Genomic DNA, 22,011 nt, shown 5'->3' on the forward strand with positions numbered 1-22,011 from the left:
GGAAAGATGATCAAAGTTCAAATGGCTTTCTTCACTCAAACCTCTCATGATTTTGTGAGATCCACATTCCTTCATGTGAAACTTTATCAAAAGACTTCCTTGGAAAATCCATGTTCATACTACTACAACTCAAAATAATATTCCATGTATGTACTAATAGTAAATAATAAGTGAAGTAATTCAATAAACCTGTTGCTAAAATTGATAAATATTAATACAAATGCTAAAGTTGTTAAAATGTCACATACTGTAATACAAAGAAAGATTAGGAGATTCTGAAATAAAAGGGATGACGCAAGTGGTATAAGGCACTGCTTCAATTATCAAAATGAGATAGGTCAAATTACTACAAAGTTGCATAACTACCAGTTATATGACTAGGTGGATCAGTGGGTTGCACATTGTCCTTTCGTAGCTGATATCCGGGTGTAAACCATCCCATGATGGGATGAAAGTCTCTTCTGCTTTAAGATTTTCATGTGGAAAATTTTACGGAGAAGTCTCAACACAGATCCATCAAATCTCAGCCAACAGCACAGCAAAGATATTTGCATATCATTAATCTAGACTGGATTTAACCCAAATCCCAGAGAAAAGTAGACATCTCCTGCATCAAAATGTGTATATCTATCTATGATTGAAACAAGGTATAAAGTACACTGCCATTTTTGATACTTGAACACTAATATTACCCTAGGTGATAGAAATATTGTAGTTTCAAGCCTTTTTAACTAAATTGGAACTCTTTAGGCATGGAACCCTTTGCTTTAGTTAGGATTTACATACTGTAACACTGAAAATTAATCAAATGCACAGATATCAGGGCTCCTTTCCCCAGTGAGTAAAAACATTGCCCTATTAAACCACACAGGCCAGAAAATGATAGACTCCATTCCAGGTTAGTGCACACAGGTAAGGTTCTAAATTAGCTTCAATGCCCCAGAAATAAATTTTGACATCAATTCTCTGCATAAAGCCCAGTATTAATTCCCTAGATAAAATTGACCATTCACTTAATGGCTGTGAGAATTGGCTGCGGTGTTTACCTATAAAATGCACAGTCATTGCAACGTACTATATATTCTGTGAGGCACTTTACAATATTCCCTAACATGAAAGCCACGATATCAAATGTAAACTTATCATATTATTTTATTATTATATTTATGAGTTATCATTATCTACATCTTAGTGAGATCTACCGTGAAATAGAAAATGTACTGCTGTTTACAATTTTCTGAAAATGGTGCATGCAAAACAAAGGGCTGTAGAGGACACAGCACCAGACAAAAACAGCAAAACACAGTTACTACATTTTACAGTAAAATCCTTGGCGTTTGAAACATCACCAAATTATAACTTTCTCAGATCAACCTTTTCAATCCCTTTCAAACCCTTGAAAACTTCCTTTGGGTCACTGCAGACTTTTATGAAAGAAACAAGCCCAAAGTCCTTCATATTTCCCAGTAATTTAAATTGTTGATACTTAGGATCATCGTGATTCCTTGAATCTGTGCCTCTAAAAGACATTAATATGTTTCCTAAGACTCAGTTTGAGACATCCACCTACTTGAAAGCTGTCATATAAGTGAAGGGCAAGTTGTCAACGTTGATTGTGACATGAACATAATACAGTGCTCCACACAAGGGTCAGACCATCATCTTATACACTGATAATATGCAATGCTGCGTCTTATCTTTTTTTNCTTAGCTTCATTTCAATGTACCAACAGCACTACAGCTTGTGTTGCTCACAGAGGTATGGTCCAGTTGTACTCTTGCATTATTTCTAGCCATACGATATACAGGCATTAAGTATATCTAATTATCACAATCTTGTGGGAAACATGTCTTCAATTGGATTACATTGTTTCAGTGTGGCACTGACTGTGTCCTTACCAAGTTTCACAAAAAATTGGATGAACTGTCATTTTGCTATGCTGCAATTATCGCTGGTAAAAGTTGTCTTGTTACAGAGGTGCCATAAAATTGTTCTTTTGAGATCTGCTGAGTACTGTACAACAGGAAGCATCAATAAAACGGCTCAGCAGATAACAATTAATGCAAGCTTTTGTTTATGCACAAATGGAAGAAGCCGTGAGTCATATAAGTTATCAACAGTATTCTGTGAAGCGCTTTTAGACATCTCAAAGACGTGATAAGGCACTACATCAAATGAAAGGACTATTATTATTATTATTATCACTTAATATGTCAATAAACTAGAAGCATTTCATTTTCTAGAGCCGTCAGATTTCTTGGTGTTTGCATTGCCTGTTAACAGACTCAGCACTCAGCAGCACTGCCAATCACTCAGTTTGATTTGAATCAGTAATCTTATTTTGATGTGCCACTCAGACAGAATAACTAGAGTCTTCAAATGGGTTTTCAATCATTTTCATGCTTTTCCTGATCATAAATTGAAGTTTTAATATTTCACTGAATGCCAACAATTCAGTTCAAATCACACAATTACTATTTTTACACCAGATTCAGTCTAGCCCTCAAAGTTCAAAACACTAGCTGGTTCAAGGTCCAGCCTTTGGCCTCACAAACCAGTCGCGTTCATCAGACAAGTGATAATTTTTGAGTAAATCCAACATCCAATGAATCAAAACTCCAATGCAGACCAGATATCCAATGCATGAATTAGCTTGGGGGAGAGGTGGAGGGAGAGGGGTCATACCCCTCAGCCATGTCTTTAGTTATTGACTGGTTTCATTGAGTGCATTTATTACAAATTGGTCATTCACTTCATTGCTGTAGGAAATTGCTTTACTCAAATTGGCTGTCTCATTTGCCTACAAATGTACAGTCACTAAGTTGACAGGAAACAATGGAATGGTTTGAGATGTTGCAACATGATCAGGCTTTATATCGAATGCAAGGATTATTATTAGAATTAACATGTAACCCCAGTGATAGTTTTAGGGATTATTGGTAGTGAATTTGCTATTGAATTTACTAGTGAATTACACCATTTCAGTCAGAACCTGCTCAGTCACACCTGGTTTTAAATGCAGCAACATTCAGGGACTGCTGACTGCTTGACTGGCCCCAGGCAGACTGGAATCGATAAAACATTTACTGAATTTACCGCCATGTAATTTTACTATCTACTTGTATCAATAGCCATTAGAGTGAAGAGGAAACTGAATTATTACCAGCCTTTTCCCTGATGCCTTTTGTATTGTCTGGTGCTTGGCACAGACATATCTCACTTGACTGATTGGTACTATAGTGAGGCTATAATCACTGCTACGAGATACTCGAAATTGTGAGTGTTAGTGTAAAAGGATAAAATGAGGGGGAAACACAGCAAGTTATCAACTTATCTATCATGTGCTGTTCACAAACACCAACAAACATATTGTTCTGCATTATATATAGAGGATATATTGCAGGATATCTTAATTATCAGGAGTGAATTTGCATAATTAAGAAATCCAAAAGGGAATTCCTTTCAGCAACCAGCTGGACATCACCTCAACTCAAAAGAAACCTACTCTTAAAATAAATGAAGTTTGTACATCTACTCCTAGATTTTTTATTAGAAATCTTGTAATACCATAAAAGTCACCCCATATATAATGGGAATGGACCATTATATAGTTAGAAATCCCATTGAAACAGTTGAAATTTTCAGGGTGCTACTTTGTTGTAATCACTTTTCATCTCTACCCGTACTTTATGGCCTGATCAGAGTAGGATTCAACTGAGAATAAATAAGGAAACTCCACTCACGATCTTATCACTGCTATTAAGTGACCCTGCAGCAGGCAAATTTGGTTCGTAAACTTTAGGCTCTGCATCAACAACAACATAGAATTATTTTGCATCTCTCATGTTAGGAGAATGTTTGAAAGCACTTTACAGAACCCGAGCAGGAGTCCGAGCTGGGGACAATGACGCAGGTGGGGATTGAAAACAGAATCTTATGTCTTGGGCAGGATTTGAAAGCAGAGAGGGAAGGAATGATGTGGAGGGGTTTTGGGGAGAGCGTTCTATAGAGGGAGGGTGTAAAGTAGTTGAAGGCTCACTCTCTGAGAGCGCAAGTGAGGATGTGAAGCTGGCCTGAGTTGGCAGAACGGAGGCAATGTATAAGTGAATGCGGAGATAGGGGATGTAAGGACATGGAGGCATTTGAAGGTGAGGATTTTAATGTTGATCCATTAGGGGATAAAGAGCCAGGAGAACCAGGTCGGAATAGGACTGATGGGCTCTTGGAGTGTAGTGTGGGAAAGCATACAGGCTCTGGATTTCGGTATGGTCTGGAGCTTGTGAAAGATAGAGCTAGGGAAGTGGCCAGATTGTGTTAGAAATGTTAAGTCTGGAGGTGACAAAGGTGTGGATGAGGGTCTCAGTTGATGGAGAAGGGTGATGCTGAGGAGATGGAAGAAAGGGGAATTGGTCAGAGTCTGCATGAAAGGTTTGAAGGAGAATTGAGGGTCAAGCAAAACACCAATATTATACATGGGCTCTCTGATTTGGAGTGAACTGACAAGGTTGATATGCTCAGCGCCTGAGGTAAGGAGTCACTGACAGGAGGATGTATTAAAGCTCTTCATAGGATTGGTTATGAACCAAAGTTGGCATGGGGGCAGCTGAGGAAGGGAGGGGAAGAGGAGACTAAAAGTGCAATGGAAAAAGAAAGATCTTAAGACAGGCTTTAAAGGTGATGAATGAGGGAGCGAGGTGGAGTTCCATGGCTGAAAGCTCTCCTACTGATGGTGGGGGGAATGAAGCAAGCCAGTGTTTGCTGAATGGAGGGATTGGCCAGGGCAGCAAGGTTGCAAGAGGTCCCAGAGATAGGATAGGGCAAGATTATGGAGGGATTTAAATGCAAGGAATTTGATCCACAGATGGTGAGCTTGTAGCACGAGTGAAGGTGGAGTTAATAGGCTCACAGAGCCTTATATGGGAGGGGGCATGAGCTGCAGAGTTATGGATGGTGAGGTTAATGGGCATTACTGAGGTTAATGGTCAATACAGAGTTAATAGTTAATACTGAGGATAATTAGCTACACAGAGGCTAATGTGAAATACAAAGGTTAATGACTTTTCCTTACAAATTACCAGCCATCAAATAAAGGGATTCAGTTAGTATCACATAGCACAAAGCTAAACGTAGATCAATTTATAATTACTTAAAGGCATCAGTTGGGTTACACCCTTAAAAATCATTGTTATCATTTATCCAATAAAATATATAATGAATGTATTGTCAAGTTAGTCTGTTTGCTTTCTGAGTGTTGATACGTGATTCAGAGATTAACTGATGCTGTTGAAAGTGAAATTAATACTGTATGACGATCTGCAAAGGGCTTGACAAATTTGATAATGTACATGTTTCAGGACCTGCAGTTTCAGGGGATTATCCTTAACAGTGGTTTCCTGCAAAATGTACAAGCATCTATAAATAGTGAAAGTAATTGTTTGCTTCATTTAGAGGTGCAAAGCACCAGTCTGTCAAAAGACAAACCCACCCCCAGAGAGCAGCTTTCTCTGGTTTAATATGATCAGAGTGAGCTCCTTTTAGTGGCTGTTGTTCAAAATGAAATAACACTGAAACTCACCACAGTAACATCATCACACTATATATGTTCACTATTGTTTAAATTAAGCATCGAATCTGTAACAATCATCTTAATTGTCACTGTTTGTTAACAGATTCGATGTGTTAATGAACACATTGAATAAGTTAAGAAACATTGCAATTTCATTGTTGCATTCCATAGACTACATTGGAGACTATTATTTTATTAATGACGTGAAACCAAACAGCTTTAAAGGATTCAATAATAATGATAACCGTTGCATTTTGTATAGCGCCTTTCACATCGAGAGGACGTCCCAAAGCGCTTCACATGATTTACTGGGAAGTGGAGTGATTGTGCATTTCTCGGCAAACACTGCAGCCAATTGGGCTCAGCAATAATAATAATCCTTGCATTTGATACAATGTCCCACAAACAGGCACGGAGTGGATGTACTTATAAAATAATAAATAATAATAATCGTTGCATTTGATATAGCGCTTTTCACGTCTTCTAGACGTCTCAAAGTTCTTCGCAGAATATACTGTAAAGTGAATTGACTGTATATTTGTTGGCGAAATGTGGCAGCCAATTGTGCACAGCAGTGTCCCACAAACAGTCGTAGATTGAAGTGACTAATTTTATTATTGTATTTTTTTTCTTGAGGGATTATTATCAGAGTAAGAAAATTTGTCCAAGATTTCGCTCCTGCCAGGAATTGAACCCAGGTCCCTTGTTTGGAGGCGAGTGCTCTAACCATTGAGCTACAGGACTCCTACTCTTATGATGTGGGACTTATGTCCTTATGAGTCCCACATCATTAGTTTTTTTAACTGCTTCCTACCTCCATTAAAAAATGGAGTCCTGTATCTCAGTAGTTAGACCACTTGCCTCGCAAGCAAGTGAGAGACCTGGGTTTGATTCCCAGCAGGGCAAAACGTTGGTCAAGTTTCCTTAGTCCACACGCCTCTGTTTACCTAGCAGTAAGTAGGCATCTCGTCGTTAGTCGATTGGTGGATCGCTTTTCCTGGGTTAATAATTCCTTCAAAAAAAATAATAATAATAAATTGGTCACTCAATCCATGACTGTGTGTGGGACACTGCTATGCGTAATTGGCTGCCACTTTTCACCCACAAAATATACATTCAATTCACTTTACACTATATTCTGAAACTTTGAAACTCTCGAAGACGTGATAAGGCGCTATATCAAATGCAAGGATTATTATTATTATCATTTGAACTATTTCATAGAATGCTGGAAGATGAAACAGCAGGGAAGGCATTGAGTGCAATTGATTCTCATTTAATGCATTCTTTAGAAAGACACTGAGGTGAAAGGCCAATTTTCATTGTGAAAAGAATGACTGATGTAGAAAGGAGTAGTAGTGAGGATAAAATAAATTGAGGAAGGAGTGGTTAGGTGACATGGGGCTTGGACTGATCCCAAAGGATCGAGTTTAAGATCTTTGTCCTCACTTTAGTCCTCCAGAGTCTTGCCCTCCCTACTGCTGATACTTGCTAAAAACCTTACCTACCTGCTCCCTCCGCTCAGCGGGTACTGGCCTGCTCCATGTCCCCAGCCCTGCCCACCCTGCCAACCTCACCATAGGCAGTCGGGTCTTCAGCCTTTCTGCCCTCACCCTCTGGAACTCCCTCTGCTTCGTCCCCTCCTTTGCTTCCTTCAAGGACTGTCTCAAGGTCCATTTGAGATTATTCTTGCCTAAATATAGATGCCACGGAGGAAAAATTCAGCTTGGGTCTTCATCTAGACTTTTTCCTTAGCATTTCGGAATGTGCAAAATTTGGGCAATTCAGTGTGAATTCTGAAGTCAATTTCTGCAGTTCTCAGACGAACCTACAGACTTCAAAATTCAAACTTCAAAATTACAACTGAATTTAAGAACTGTCCAAAATTTTCTCGCACCAAGTCTAGCACCAGATTGAAATTCCAGAATTTAGTATCAGGAAAAATATGAATTCATTGTAATGTGATGGATTCAAATAGTTTATCTCACTCGTTATGGGCTTATTCTTAGTCAGGAGATCCAATGTGGTGTTTGGTAATAATAATAATAATTGTATTTGATATAGTATCTTATTATGTTTTCAAGATGTCTCAAAGCGCTTCGTAGAATACTCTGTAAAGTGAATTGACTGTAATATTCTTTGGGCGAATCGCTGCAGCCAATTGTGCACAGCAGTGTCCCGCAAACACATGGAGTGGATGACCACTTTTATCTGGGGGATGGTTGGCCAGAACCTGGGAAAAAGCACCCATTTCTTTCCAAATAGTGTCATGGGTTCTTTAACGTCCATCAGAACAAGCAGATGGGTCCTCAATTCTAACATCCTGTTGATGGATGACACCTCCGACAATGCAGTGTTTCACCAGTAATGCTTTGGAGTGTCAGACTAGACTGTGAGCTCAGTGGATCTTGAACTCATAAACTTCAAACTCGGAGTTAAAAGTGCTACCAATTGAGCCAGGTTGACACTTAAATGAACTGTTTCATGGAGCATATATCTATCAATGGGCCTAAATTCACACAGTTTTGTGCGATTCTTACAATAATTGTTTCATCAAACTTTAGGCTTGCAAAGAAAGCACTACAATTTTAATGTGGGAGAGGAGGAGAAGGTTAGGTTGGAAATACTTTCTCTCCAAAGGATTAGAAGAAACTTTCTATGATTCTATTGCTGTCCCTTAATTGATTTGTGATTCAGAACTGGGTTCCCAGAGATAGGGAAGGTATCACTCCAAAATAGAATCATTATTAACAAAAACTGTATACTGGTTCTGTATCATTGATGATGTTGTTTCAGAATTGATCTAGAAGAAATGGACAGACACATGGGCATTATAGTGTATGGGGAAATGATTTTAAGAGTTCTGCTTTTGATCTGATAAACTGGCGAAACTGTCTTGATCATCCGAATGGCTTCCTCCTGTTCCTATGACTCAGAATAATTTTAAGTATTGTGTAAGATGTAGTGAATTTTATATTTTGTTCTTTTCCAGCGCCAACTGGTAAAAAATATCAAATTTGGCCATCCGCCTTCCAGGAAAATGGAAGACCTCGGAGCCAGCTCAGAGGATGATGGGACTCTCAGACATCCTTCAGAAAAGTCCTCAATGGAAGAGACACAATTACCAGGCTCAGGACTGAAGGTGTGTCAATTTTCACAAGCTTCCACATCTACAGATTTACCATTACACAATTGTAAACTTTCACCCAGTTCTCAAGAGTTATGTATTGCGACTGAATGGTTTACATAGATTTATATAGAATGTACAGCACGGAAACAGTTCCATGCTACATGAATCTCCAGCCACTGCTTTCTTCCTCCATCCCATACCCTTCTATTCCCTTCTTCCTCATTTGTATATCTAGCTTTCTCTTAAATCAATTTGGCATTTGTAGTATCCAACAGGCCAGTTTCTATAAGAGCATAGTAGAACATTTTAGTTTATAAATCAGCAACAGATTATTGTTAACCAAGACTCTGATTCATGCACCTATGCCATACTCGAGTCTCCATTTCAGATTGACATATGTCTGTTTACTGGAAGGAGTCCCCATTTATGACTCTGAGTCCCTGGATTCCTGTTAAAAGTTGCTGCTAAATCTCAATGAAACAACCTTCCTGTTTGACAGTTCTGGAATGTCCAATTTCTCTCCAGGGGAAGTGCGAGCACAAAAGGCAAACACATACACGTGGAGAACACAGGTTCAGGTTGCAGAAGACTAGGTATTCCAATCTCTATAAGTATGAAGTCGGGAATCTCCCGGAATTGAACCAGCAAAGATCTTGCAAATTACAATTATGCGAAAATGGTTGGCATCTCACTGCTTATCTAGGCCTACTCAGTCCATTAAGTTATTGCCTAATGGATTTATCAGTAAGTGTTACATTCTCAACAAACAATGTGTAGAACACTCTTTTATTTTAGATTTCCAGTTACACAATCCAACACCCTCTACTTAGATCGCAAAATACTGCAGATGCTATAAATCTGAAACAAAAACAGAAGTTGCTGGGTCAGGCAGCATCATGGACCCGAAACGTTGACTCATTTTCCTTTCTCCATAGATGCTGCTTGACCTGCTGAGTGTTCCCAGTGACTTCTGTTTTTGTACCCTCTACTCAGTTCTTCCTGCTTTCTCTCCCTCCTGATCTTCTTCCATTGGTTCTAGTCAATTGATCCTTATTTATTAATTAGTATCTAACAGTAACCAAGTGGAAAGAATTCCATCTCCATTATTATGCCTATTTCTCCTGTTGATCAGCCAGACAAACTGGTCAACTAAAATATATTGCTTGGTTCAGGTTTGAATCTTCAAGTCTCCACCAGAGTGAGAACATCTCCACTCCCCCTTCTCTGGACAGCTCACCACCTCAGAAATCATCATGATTTTTTAATCCACCCCCACTTACTTCCCTCAAGTCTTTGTGTCACTTGTGTGCATGAGAGGTCTTTGTGATAAATAATAATAATAATCCTTGCATTTGATATAGCTCCTTATCACGTCTGCGAGACGTCTTAAAGTGCTTCACAGAATATACTGCAAAATTGAATTGACTGTATATTTTGTGGGTGAAACGCAGCAGCCAATTGCACATAGCAATGTCCCACACACAGTCATGGATTGAAGTGACCAATTTATTCATAGAATCATAGAATTATTCAGTACAGAAGGAGGCCATTTGGCCCATCGTGTCTGTGCTGGCTCTTTGAAAAGAGCTATTTAAATCAATCCCACTCCTCTGCTCTTTCCCCATAGCCCTACAAACTTGTCCTCCCCAAATAATTATCTACTTCTCTCTTAAAAGCTGTTATCGAATCGGCTTCCACCACCCTTTCAGGCAATGCATTCCAGATCCGAACAACTCGCTGCGTCAAAAAATTTCTCCTCACCTCCCCTCTGTTTCTTTCAACAGCTATTTTGAATCAGTGTCCTTGGGTTACCGACTGACCCACCCACCAGTGGAAATAGTTTCTCCTTGTTCACCCTATCGAATCCCCTCATAATTTTGAAAACTTCTATTAAGTCTCCTCTTAGCCTTCTCTGCTCCAAGGAGAATAATCCTAGCTTCTCTAGTCTCTCCTGATAACTGAAGTCCATCATTCCTGGTACCATCCTGGTAAATCTCCTTTGTACCCTCTCCAATGCCTTGACATCTTTCCTCTAGCTGAGGCCTAACCAGAGTTTTATAAAGGTTCATCATAACTTCCTGACTTTTGTATTCTATTGTTCTCCCTATACCCAAGTCCAGGTCATTTATACCAAAAACAACAGTAGTCCCAATAACGACCCCTGGGGGGCACCACTGCACAATTAGAAAAACAACCATTCACCATCACTCTCTTCTTTCTATCTTCCAGCTAGTTCTGTATCCATGCTGCCACTTTCCCTTTAATACCCTGGGCTGTTAGACACAATTTGCCTTTTAACAAAACCGTGTTGGCTGTCCTTTGTTCCGATTATAGTCTCTAGAAGTTTCCCCACTACTGACGTTAGGCTGACTGGCCTGCAGTTCCCGGGTTTATCCTTCTGCTTCTTTTTGTACAGGGGAGTAACATTTGCAACCCTCCAGTCCTATGGCACCACCCCGGTGTCCAAGGAGGATTGAAAGATTGTGGCCAGAGCCTTTGCTATTTTCACCTTTACTTCCCTCAGTAACCTAGGATGTATCCCGTTTGGACCGGGTGATTTATCTGCCTTGAGCACCGTCAACATTTTTAGAACCTCCTCTCGGTTTATTCTTATCTTATCCAATTTTTTTACCCTCTCCTCCGATACTGTGGCAGTGGCTGCATTCTCTCTTTTGTGAAAACAGATGCAAAGTACTCATTTTATTATTTATTTAATAGTATTCAAGGATTATTATTTACTCGGAAAATCCAATTCTTAGCATTAAACAATTGGAGGCCGACTGGGAGCCTGAACTAGGAGTGGGGGAGCTGAGGAAGGTGGGTTGGAGCAGCAGATTAACCAATAAACCAGTTAAGGCATATTTTAGGGTTCCAAGGTCTGAGGGGGCCCCAGATATTGTTGATCAAGGTGTGGAGGGAAGTGACAAGGCGGAGGTACTCTTGGATGGAGTTCCAGAGTGTGGAAGCATGAAGCAGGCCAGTGTTTGCTGATCGGAGGGAAGGGCTGGGGTGATAGAATTAACTTTAAAAATACAAACACAATGATATAATAAAAATAATAATCATTGCATTTGATATAGCACCTTATCAAGTCTTCAATGCACTTTTAGTATCATATTAGTTATTCCATTAAAATGTAAGTAGCGTTACCTCCTTTCCCCTCCCCTCTCACAGACTCTTCATTTTACGTTTCATCAGTCTTCGCTTCATCAGTGTTTTTGTTAATCTTCCCTTCCATTTCATTTTTCCCTTCTCCAGTCCTATCATTCATCCAAACGTCTAAGATCCTTCAGTTTAGGTGGAACAGAAAGTGAAGAGCAAGAGCAGGTAACTTAACTATACCAGATAATATACAGTATATATATGTTTGCTTATTTCTAATAAACTAGAAATTAAGGGTAGCCATGATCAGTGGTGACAACACTAGTTTTGTTCTATGCTTATTACAGGTTCTGTTATCTTTGTTTTGGTGTGAAATATTTGTCGCTCAAATCTTTCTAACATGAACAATGGAGAACATTTCCTTCTGGGATTGACCCATTAATTTATCCCTCCCTTCCCTCCACCCCCTCCGCCTCCACTACCCCTCCCCACTCCATGGCTTTGGCACATTAGTAGAACCGGAATGAATTCCCAATGCAAAGTGTTATTTTTGGGTTACAAATGGTGTATCTATCAACAGTAAAGAATATGAGGATACAGCAAGAGCATGGAACTAAACGGATAGATCTTTCAGACAGCCAAAACACACATGATGGCCTTGTAAAGTAAAGCTGTTAGGTGATTTGAGATGATTGAAACGGTGCTCTATAAATGTAAATTTGTATTGTATTATAAATTTATACGGTTCGAAGTTGCAGAACACGAAAAGCAAGTAAATAAAGTTGGCTTCCAGTTAAAAAAAANTGACTGAAGATCTGCTTCAATACCATCAGATTAGAGGCAGTTGCAGCTGTTAAAACTGGATAGTCAAAGTAGTTGGTGATCTGAGGTATGATTGACAGGCAGTCATTGTTGGTGTAGAGTAATGAATGAAGTTTATAGTATTTGATAATACCTTCCTACAGAACCCATCATTAAACACCACAAACTTCACCCCATTATTTGCTGAACAAGACTGGCCAAAACTAAAACAAATCCTGGTGACAAATCCCTTTGCATTGTGAATCTCTGCATTTTTAGAATCTATTTCTTTTATGTCATTTTATATAATATCTTTATGAATGCAGCTGTTCTTTTTTAGGTTACTCCTGTCCGGTCTTCACGTCCCATGAGCGCCTTCTCTTTGGTGAGCTCTGTTGGCACCATTGAATCAATCGATCTGGATGCAGTCCCGCAGTCTGCAGATCGCCTCGACAACACTGCCGCAAAACACAAACTCTCCGTCAAACCACGGAATCAGAGAGTGTCCAGGAAACATAGACGACTGACACAGGTGAATTATTTTGAACCTCTTTTGTTTTGGAGTTGAGGCAGTTGTCAACCATGATATAATAATAATCCTTGCATTTGATATAGCCCCTTATTTGGCCACCAAATATACAGTCAATTCACTTTACAGTATATTCTGTGAAGCGCTTTGAGAAGTCTAGAAGATGTGAAAAATGTTATGTTAATGCAAGGATTATTATTATTCAAAACGCAAAATGATTATTATTATTTATTAATATCATGACTTCAAAACATCTCAAAGCACTTCACATTGTATTGTAATGCAAAACTCATGCCTTATTGCTTCCGCTGGGGAATATTAATAAGACAGCATCCCAGGAATGATGTCCTACTTGAGTGAATCTCAGTATGGTTTTACATCACATGATATCGGCCAACGATAATGACCGCGATCAATGATCAAACCAGCTACATTTGAAAGTGGTCTGCGATCCAAAGCTTTATATTTCGTAGAAGTTCCACTAACACGAGTGCTATGTTTATTTTGCGGGAAATGATCTGGAGTGGAATCCGATTTATACTTCTCCTTCCACATCGCATCATATTGGGAACTCTTTGGGAGATCAGAGGACTGAAATTTCTCATGGATTTAGCATTGTGACCATTGTCTTAAAATTCAACATCATGCAGATATTTGGAAAATTCTTGAATTGTTTTTTAATTTGGAGGTCAATTTCCACAGTTCTTTCCAAATAAAAATGTTCTGGTAGAAAAAAAAACTTCCAAATTGAAACTAAATTTTCCCAAATCTTGCCAGAAAATAGCATAAGGAACAGGGTCCACCTGAAATCACGACTTACGCTACATGTTAGTCAATGAATTGCTGCTGATAATATATTGATTCTCCATGAACCGTGTGGTATAAATGTACCATAGGCCTGCTCCACTAGATTGTACTATTAATCATCGGATTCACAGTAATGGAATAAGTAATTATAAATTAGTTCAGTTTTATTTTTTATTAAACATCATTGATAAATCATTATCACTTGATCCTCCCCATCCTGATCGCTGCTGTAAGAAAGAAAGTGGGCTATTACTTGAGGGCGCTAGCCTGAGAAAGACAAAGGGTTAAAATGTTTGAAGAAATTAATTATCGAAAACTGCTGATCTACTTTTAAGATTTGACAGTAAGGGAAAGGCTCAATTGATTTTCATCAATTGTTACTGGCAAGTTAAAGGATTTTTACAGTGGCTTCAATACTGGAATAAATACAAAATGAATACAGGGGATAGTTTTTGCACTGGCATATATTTCACTAAATATTTTTAAATATAAAGATATACTTGTGCCAAATATTGGCTACTAGTGTTTTGACAGATATTGTGCTTAATTGCAAATTGTATGAGACTAAAGAAATGTATTTGATTCTTTCGTACCTTCAGGATGTACAGAATATGACTGTAATTGAATATGAGCTTGAAGAGGAGCAGGTTTATACTGGGAATGAACAAATGGATTACAAGGACGCGGAGGAGAAAAGAAAGGAAGATCAAAGGTATCAGATAGTTGAAGAGCAAAGACGCAAGGAGAAAGCTGAGAATCATAAAAGGCTGGAAGCAGAGCAAAGACAACATGAATTTGAAGAACAACAAAAACGGGAAGAAAACCTTAAAAGGGAAGTTGAAGAACAGAGGATGAAAGAAGAAGAGCAGAGACGCTTGGAAGAGGAGGAAAAGCAAATACGAGAGGAAGAAAAGAGGCGCGTGGAAAATGAACATCAGAGAATACAAGAGGAAGAACAAAGACGTCTCAAAATAGAAGAACAGCGAATGCAAGAGAAAGAAAGACGTCTAAAAGAGGAAGAGCAGAGAATACAAGAGGAAAAACAGAGATGTCTCCAAGAGGAAGAACAGCGACTACAAAAAAAGAGACGTCTAGAAGAGGAAGATCGTAGAATACAAGAAGAAGAAAAAAGATGCCATGAAATGGAAAAACAGAGAATACAAGAGGAAAAACAGAGAATTCTGAAAGAACAAAGACAGCATGAAATTGAAGAGCAACAAAAAAGGGAAGAAAAGCAACATAAAGAAACAGAGGAGCAGGAAAAGAGTGAACAAAGGCGTTGTGAGGTGCAATTGAGTCAAAGACTGGAGGAGAAGGAATTCCATCTCCAAGCTGATGAAAAAAAGCATCTGGCAGAGGAAAAAGCAAGGCAAAGAGAAATGGAAAAGAAAAAACACCAGGAACAAAAGAAGAGGCAGCGCAAATTGGAGAAACTGCAAAAAGAAGAAGAGCAGAGGCAAAAGGAGGCTGAGCTGTTAAGTCAACAAGAACAATGGCTCCTTGAGGAACAGGAAGAGGAGCAACGCAGAGGAGAACTTAGGTGGAAAGAATTGGATCAAAGGCAAACATTATCGAGGCCATTTTCATTCCAGGTTTCATCAGGAGAAAAGCAAATCATTTTTCAAAAGGTTAATCTGAGCCCTGTGTCACATCACAGGGAAGCTGGATCTTCTGCAGATACAACTGACATAAGATCCTCCCCAAAGTCAAGTAGGGGACTCCCATCTTCACTGTATGTTCCCCACACAGCCATTTTGGTCACTGGAGCTCAACTTTGTAGTACAGCTGTGGATCTGAACCAAATTAAAGACACTGCCTGCAAGTCTTTACTTGGATTTTCAGAAGAGAGAAGAACTGTTGACCTTCCACCTATTGAAAACACAGCAAAATCCAGTCATGACACAAGAGCAAGGGTAAGCAAGTCTAGGTCCGGCCCAGAACAATCAGTTGACCAATCTCGATCTGCAACATTAACTGAGTGGGCGATTATTCGGGCAAAAATCATGAAAGGTTCTGATGAAAAATGGTTAGAAAAAGACAGGAGAATCCACAGCAGACTCAGTGATGATTGGACTGGCACCAGAGTTTCTGGTACACATAGTAATGTGAGGAAAACCCTTTCAGCCAATGCAAAATTTTCAATAACCCCTGCATGGCAGAAATGGGCAGACAGCAGCAAATTCAGTGACAGTGAGAATGTAAATATCTATCATACCCCAGAGAAGCAAATTACACCTGAGGGAACTGAGCCTGCACCAATTTGCACTGTGGACATATGCAAATCTAGTTCTTTGGCTTCTGATGACATAGTACAAGAGATAGCCAAAGATGGAAAAGAAAGCCCTAGGTCGGATAGTCAAAGTATTCGAACAGCAGATGCTACTGAAAGCTACAAGTTTGCCAAAGATCTTCCATCATTTCTGGTCCCAAGCCTTCCTATTATACAGAGGAAAGAGGATTCAGTGTCTCAGCTACAGTTTTCATTTGATAACCAAGATGTAGCAACTTTGATCACAAAACCTGATGAAACAGAAGACAAAGCAATAAAAAGTACTGAGGAGTGCACATCGCCTTTTGGAGTGAAATTACGACGAACACACTATTCACTCCGGTTCCACTATGAACAGCAGGGAGAACAGAAAAGGAAGAAGCGCTACAGTGCGGGGGATACTTTGGAAGGGATTCCAGCCCCACTAACCTCAAAAGAGAAAGAAACTGAATCTTATATAATTTCTACAAAGCAGTGTTCTTCCAGTAAGAAGGACAATAAGAGCAGTAATGTCTTAAAAGACAATTCCAATAGCATTTCAGACATTTCACAGACTGGAGGTACACATCTAAGCAGTATTGATGTGGCGAAACATGTTAAAAACAAACTTGCAACCCTTTCAAATGAAAAACCTTTATCAAGGCCACCAATGTCTCAGAAACCATCCTTAGCCCCAAAGCCTACACAGTTCACTCCGCCTCCCTCCCCCCAGAAGACAGAGTTTATGGAGATTACAGATTACAGTAGTGTAAAGATTGCATTTGACTCCACTGGGAGAAAAGGAGATAGTCAGGTTGAGACCTTGGCACAAAGCCACAGACATGAAGATGAAGAACCAAAGGAGAGAAAATGTTTTTTCCCTTCCATCAACATTCCATGGCGTGAGAAGGCAGACAAAAAGTTTGACTCATTGAAAAAAGGTAGGCCTGATCTATGGATGTTGGCTCAGTCTGAGACTGGGTCAGTTGGTAGCACTCTCATTTTGATAGCACTCTCACCTTTGAGTCAACAGGATGTGGGTTCAAGTTCTACATTGGGACTTTGTACTCACAGTGTAGGCTGATATTCCAATGCAGTGCTGGAGGTGTGCTACATTGTTGAGGTGTAGTTCCTTGAGATAAGATGTTAAACCCACTTCCTGTTCAGGTGGAGGTTAAAGATAATATAACAATCCTTGCATTTGGTACAACACATATAGATATGTATATTTGATTTGTATAAGTGCGACAACCAATATGTGTACAGCAATGTCCCACAAACAGCCATGGAGTAAGTGATTCATTTTATTTGGGGATTCGTTAGTCAGTACACCGGGAGAAACTCTTCTGTTTTTGAATAGTGCCAAGGGATCTTTAACCTCCACCTGGACAGGCAGATGGGACATTGATTTAACATCTCATCCAACGGATAGTACTTCTGATAAAGACACACCCAGCGCTACATTGGGGTCTTAGCATAGACTACATAGGTTCCAAGACCCAATGTGGGGCTCAAACCTGCAACCTTCCGACTCAGAGGCAAAAGTACTACCAACTCAGCCAGGCTGACATAATGTGGTACAGTTTTCGAAAAGAGTAGGGAGTTTCTCCCAATGTCCTGGCTAATACTCCCACAAATAAAATTGGTCACTCATTTCATGGCCTGTCTGTGGTACTTTGTTAAGCATCAATTGGCCTCCAAATTCACCTACAAATTAGTCGCTACACTTTACACTATATTTCTGTGAAGAGCTTTGAAACATCCTCCTGATGTGAAAGGTGGGATACGGAATGCAAGGAATTTTATTATTATTTGTTGACGTGTTTTTGTTTCAGAGTACCTCAATAACTGGAGAAACATTCTCCTTACTGGGAAACTGTCAGTTCTATAGGGGACTGTCCTATAGCTCATCGTTTTTTTTTAGGTCGGCCGGGTGTCTGACACGTGCGGAAACCCATCACCATGCTTAAGTGTATCTAACCCAAGCTGAGATTTCCATGCATCCCACCTACACATAGAAATCACAAAGATAAATTGTTAGAATGGAATGCGCACTCTCTCCCTGGAGGGATGCATCCTGTTTACCTAAGTCCGGAAAGTATTAGGCACAGGTTGGCAAGAGCCAAGGCTTGGGGACCTCAGAGTATGTGTTGGGGTACTGCTGGAGTCTAACCAGCTAAAACCGCATAGCTTGCCATTGATATTGCTGTACGGCAAACTTCCATCTGCTTGTCTAGCTTGGACAACCATACCCGTTAGGGCTTCGTCTTGCAGGGTTAACAGGAGCTGAGAGGGATGACTATCTATCCCCAGTGATTGGTCTGCTTTTCCAGGTTCTGCTGATGAGCCAGGTTAGCTGGGCTGTCATCAGCAGTTCCCTGGAATACTGCGGACCTGCCTGGTTTAGGAACCGAACTACTGAGACAGCCACAGAGGGCTGGCTTGATTCTGACATGCCATTGCCAGGCATGTCACCTTGGAGCCAGTTCAGTTCCAAGGAGACCCCATTTACCTCTCCCACAAGGAGAATCATCATGTTGTAGCTGTGCTCATCATCATATTGTTAGATTTGTTAGTGCTCTCAATAATCCCAACCACAGACCAGACTGCTTAAAATAATAATAATCTTGGACGTCTCAAAGCACTTTACAGGAATTACTGTGAAATGGAGTGACTGTTTATTTGTAGACAAACATGGCAGCACAATTGCACACAACAATATCCCATAAACAGCCATGAAACAAAAGATTAAAAAGTACAGAGTGGAAACGGTGACACGTGATGTGCTAATTAACACAAGATTGGACTCAGTGACATGAAGATAGTTAACACATTGGCTGGTCCCAGGTGTGTGATCCAGGCAGGACCTGCTCAATGGTTACATTGAGAAGCTAAATGAATTGGACTGTCAGTGAGAGAAATACTGTCTTTAAATAAAAAAATAGAATAAACCCAGCAATGTGCTAACTGGCAGACATTTTTGTGCTTAAAAAATAAAAAAACTTCTGAGTAAACTGGCAGACTTACATTACAATTTGTAAGATGGAATTTCAATGTGCAGTGACTGGCTTCTCAACACAATCACTGAGTAACTGTCCAGTTTGGGGAGGGGGAATTCTGTCTCTAAAATGCCAGTGGAACCAGTTGATGTGATATTTATTATCAGGTTTCTTCATTCAATGGTGTGTTAGTTAGCACTATGTTGGTGTTAATTTTCACTCCTCTCTGTGACAAGATTGCCAGCTATATAGAGAAAGGAGAAGACACTTGTTTTCTTTTTTGTCTAGTCAGTCTTATGTTATTTGTATGAATATTAAACAGCAGATGTTTTTTAACATTACCATGCAGTTTAGATAGGATAAGTGGTAGCGCAGGTAATAAATCTTTGGATTTGATATCGCGCCTCATCACGTCGTTGAAATGTCTCAAAGCGCTTCACAGAATTTACAGTAAAGTGTAGTGACTGTGTCGGTATGGTCGAAGAGGAGGGTCATGAAGCATGCCTTGAATGAGGCAAAGGGGGTAGTGAGGCAAAGGGAATGTGGGATGGAGTTCCAGAGGGTGGGGGCAGAGAGGCTGAAGGCCCGACCGGCCAGGTAGGGGACAAGGAGGAGGCCGGAGCCTGGTGAGCAGAGGGAACAGACAGGTTGATAAGAGGTTAGCAGATCGGAGAGGTAGGAGGGGGCAAGGCCACGGAGGGCCTTGAAGATAAGGATGAGAATTTTGATCTCGATCCTCTGAGGGATGGGGAGCCAGTGGAGCTGGGCGAGGGTGGGTGTGATGGAGTCACGGAGCCTGGTGTGGGTGGGAGAGGACACGAGCTGCAGAGTTCTGGATGATCTGCAGCTTGTGGAGAGAATAGTTGGGGAGGCCAACAAGCAGAGCATTGGCATAGTTAAGTCTGGTTGTACTGAAGGCATGTAGGAGGGTTTTGGTGGCCTGAGGGGTGAGGCATTGGCGGAGTCGGGCAATGTTGTAGAGGTGAGGGAAGGCAGAGCGGGTCATGGCACGGATGTGGGGGAGAAAGGACAGTTGAGGGTTGAACAAGACGCCGAGGTTCCTGACTGACTTGGTGTGAAACAGTTCCCAAGGAACTCTAACACAATAGTTAGACCTGAAGATTTCAACATGACCTTGTTGTTGCCGAATGTTTATTGGAATCCCTGCCTAATTCAGGTTGAATGTAGGCCGTATGTGGTGAAGCTGCACTAAAATGCCACTCTTCAGAGTTGGCCACAACATGGTGGTTGTCAGAAAACATTGAGCCGGTGAAATCTTGGGACTGGCTTTGGGCCCATTGTGCCAAAGCCTGAGGGAGGGGGTGTTCACGTATAGCTTGCTCCATTCTCTTTTATTAAATGGAAACAAAATGGGAATGATTCTTTGTTGACTGGAAAATATTTCATTTTAAACTGACATGACCAAGGTCCATAATTTCAATCGCGACTGTAGAATTACTTTCCTGTGACAGCTTTCAGATTTATCTGCAGTATTCAGGGCAGGTTAGAATTAATGCTTAAACAGTATGTAACAGAATGGCTTAATGGTTTTGACAACACTTATTAGCAAAGATCAGTATTTTTCCAAAGCTGCTTTGTTTCTGTTGCTACAGTCCTTATATGTCAAACGCCAATGACGTGCTCTGTATTGTAGTTTTCAAGGTTTCACTGCCACACAATTAGTTTTGTAACCTTTTTGAGTAAAAAGAGCCTCAATAAATTTGCTTACTAAAACAGTCACTACACATGGCAGTAATTACTATAAAAAATCTTTGACATTTTGACGTGATAAGTTACAATAAAAATGCACATTCTTTCTATAACGTATTTCAACAATAATTGTTCTTAAATCCGTTTTACGTTTTGTAGGAAGGTCTAAGTAAGTTTACAAAGTGTTTTGACTTCTGTACCATGAGCAAACATTACTTGCCTTAGAATTAGTTGCCTATGTTACAATTTCTCGAAACCAGGCACTAGAGTTTATTATTTTGCCTACAAAATACAGTTAATCCACTTTACAATATATCCTGTGAAGCACTTGGAGATGTATCAACTATGTGATAAGGCATTATATCAATTGCAAGGATTATGATTGTTATTATTATCACTATTACCTACTATACGTTTTCAGAACATGTCATTAGGGCAATGAAAAATTGAACAATCTAATGATATTTAAATTTCTCACACATACTTTTTCCTTATTTCTTCTCTATTTCTAAAAATTATACTTCTGTTCTTTTCTTCCTGCCGTTGCATGTAATGGGTTGATCTTGGCGCTTGCTTATGCCTCTCGCAATTGTAAAGAAACCTTACCAGTGAACACAGGAAGTGGCTGGGCTGTGTGCACTTTTTTATTGCGCCTACTTGCAGTGTTGGGAGGTTTGTAATAACCAGACTTTTGGTGTCTGGTCAATGCTTTTGTTTCACTTCAAACCTGTCTTTCTGGTCCAAAATCAGACAGTTTACAACTTACTTAGAGTTGCTGGAAGTCACTGAATCAAGACCTCGGGTCAAAGAGAGGAAGCAAACAAACCTTCTGCTTGTAGAGTTTGATTAAATAATGATAATTATAGTCCTTGCATTTGATATAGTGCCTTAACACGTCATTGTGATGTCTCAAAGCCCTTTACAGGAATATAAAGTAGATTGACGGTATATTTTGTAGGAGAAATGCACTTATGTAGAAGTCAAGTACAATACGCTGTTTGTCTCCACTGCAGTGTGTTAGAATATATTTAGGCAATCAAGACCCTTGCTGCCATTCGTATTATTTTAATTAACTTGTGATAATAGTTGCGGTTATGGTCACCTCTCCTCTAACCCCT

General features: G+C 39.9%; 1 protein-coding gene across 5 annotated transcripts in view; it reads left to right on the forward strand.

The window, feature by feature from the left end:
• Positions 1-22,011, forward strand: part of cracd (capping protein inhibiting regulator of actin dynamics) — a 115,121-nt gene that overhangs the window by 86,531 nt on the left and 6,579 nt on the right. For 4 of the 5 annotated variants that reach the window (XM_042342057.1, XM_007892773.2, XM_042342039.1 and 1 more), the window contains 4 exons: positions 8,560-8,709; positions 11,956-12,024; positions 12,941-13,132; positions 14,536-17,125. In XM_042342057.1, coding sequence (XP_042197991.1) covers positions 8,608-8,709; positions 11,956-12,024; positions 12,941-13,132; positions 14,536-17,125 — 2,953 coding nt within the window. In that variant the 5' untranslated portion in view covers positions 8,560-8,607. The remainder of the gene's footprint in view (positions 1-8,559; positions 8,710-11,955; positions 12,025-12,940; positions 13,133-14,535; positions 17,126-22,011) is intronic. The other variant, XM_042342050.1, reaches the window with a different exon arrangement.

The sequence above is a fragment of the Callorhinchus milii genome, unplaced genomic scaffold (genome assembly GCF_018977255.1).
Source record: "Callorhinchus milii isolate IMCB2004 unplaced genomic scaffold, IMCB_Cmil_1.0 Scaffold1, whole genome shotgun sequence".
Taxonomy (NCBI): Eukaryota; Metazoa; Chordata; class Chondrichthyes; order Chimaeriformes; family Callorhinchidae; genus Callorhinchus; species Callorhinchus milii.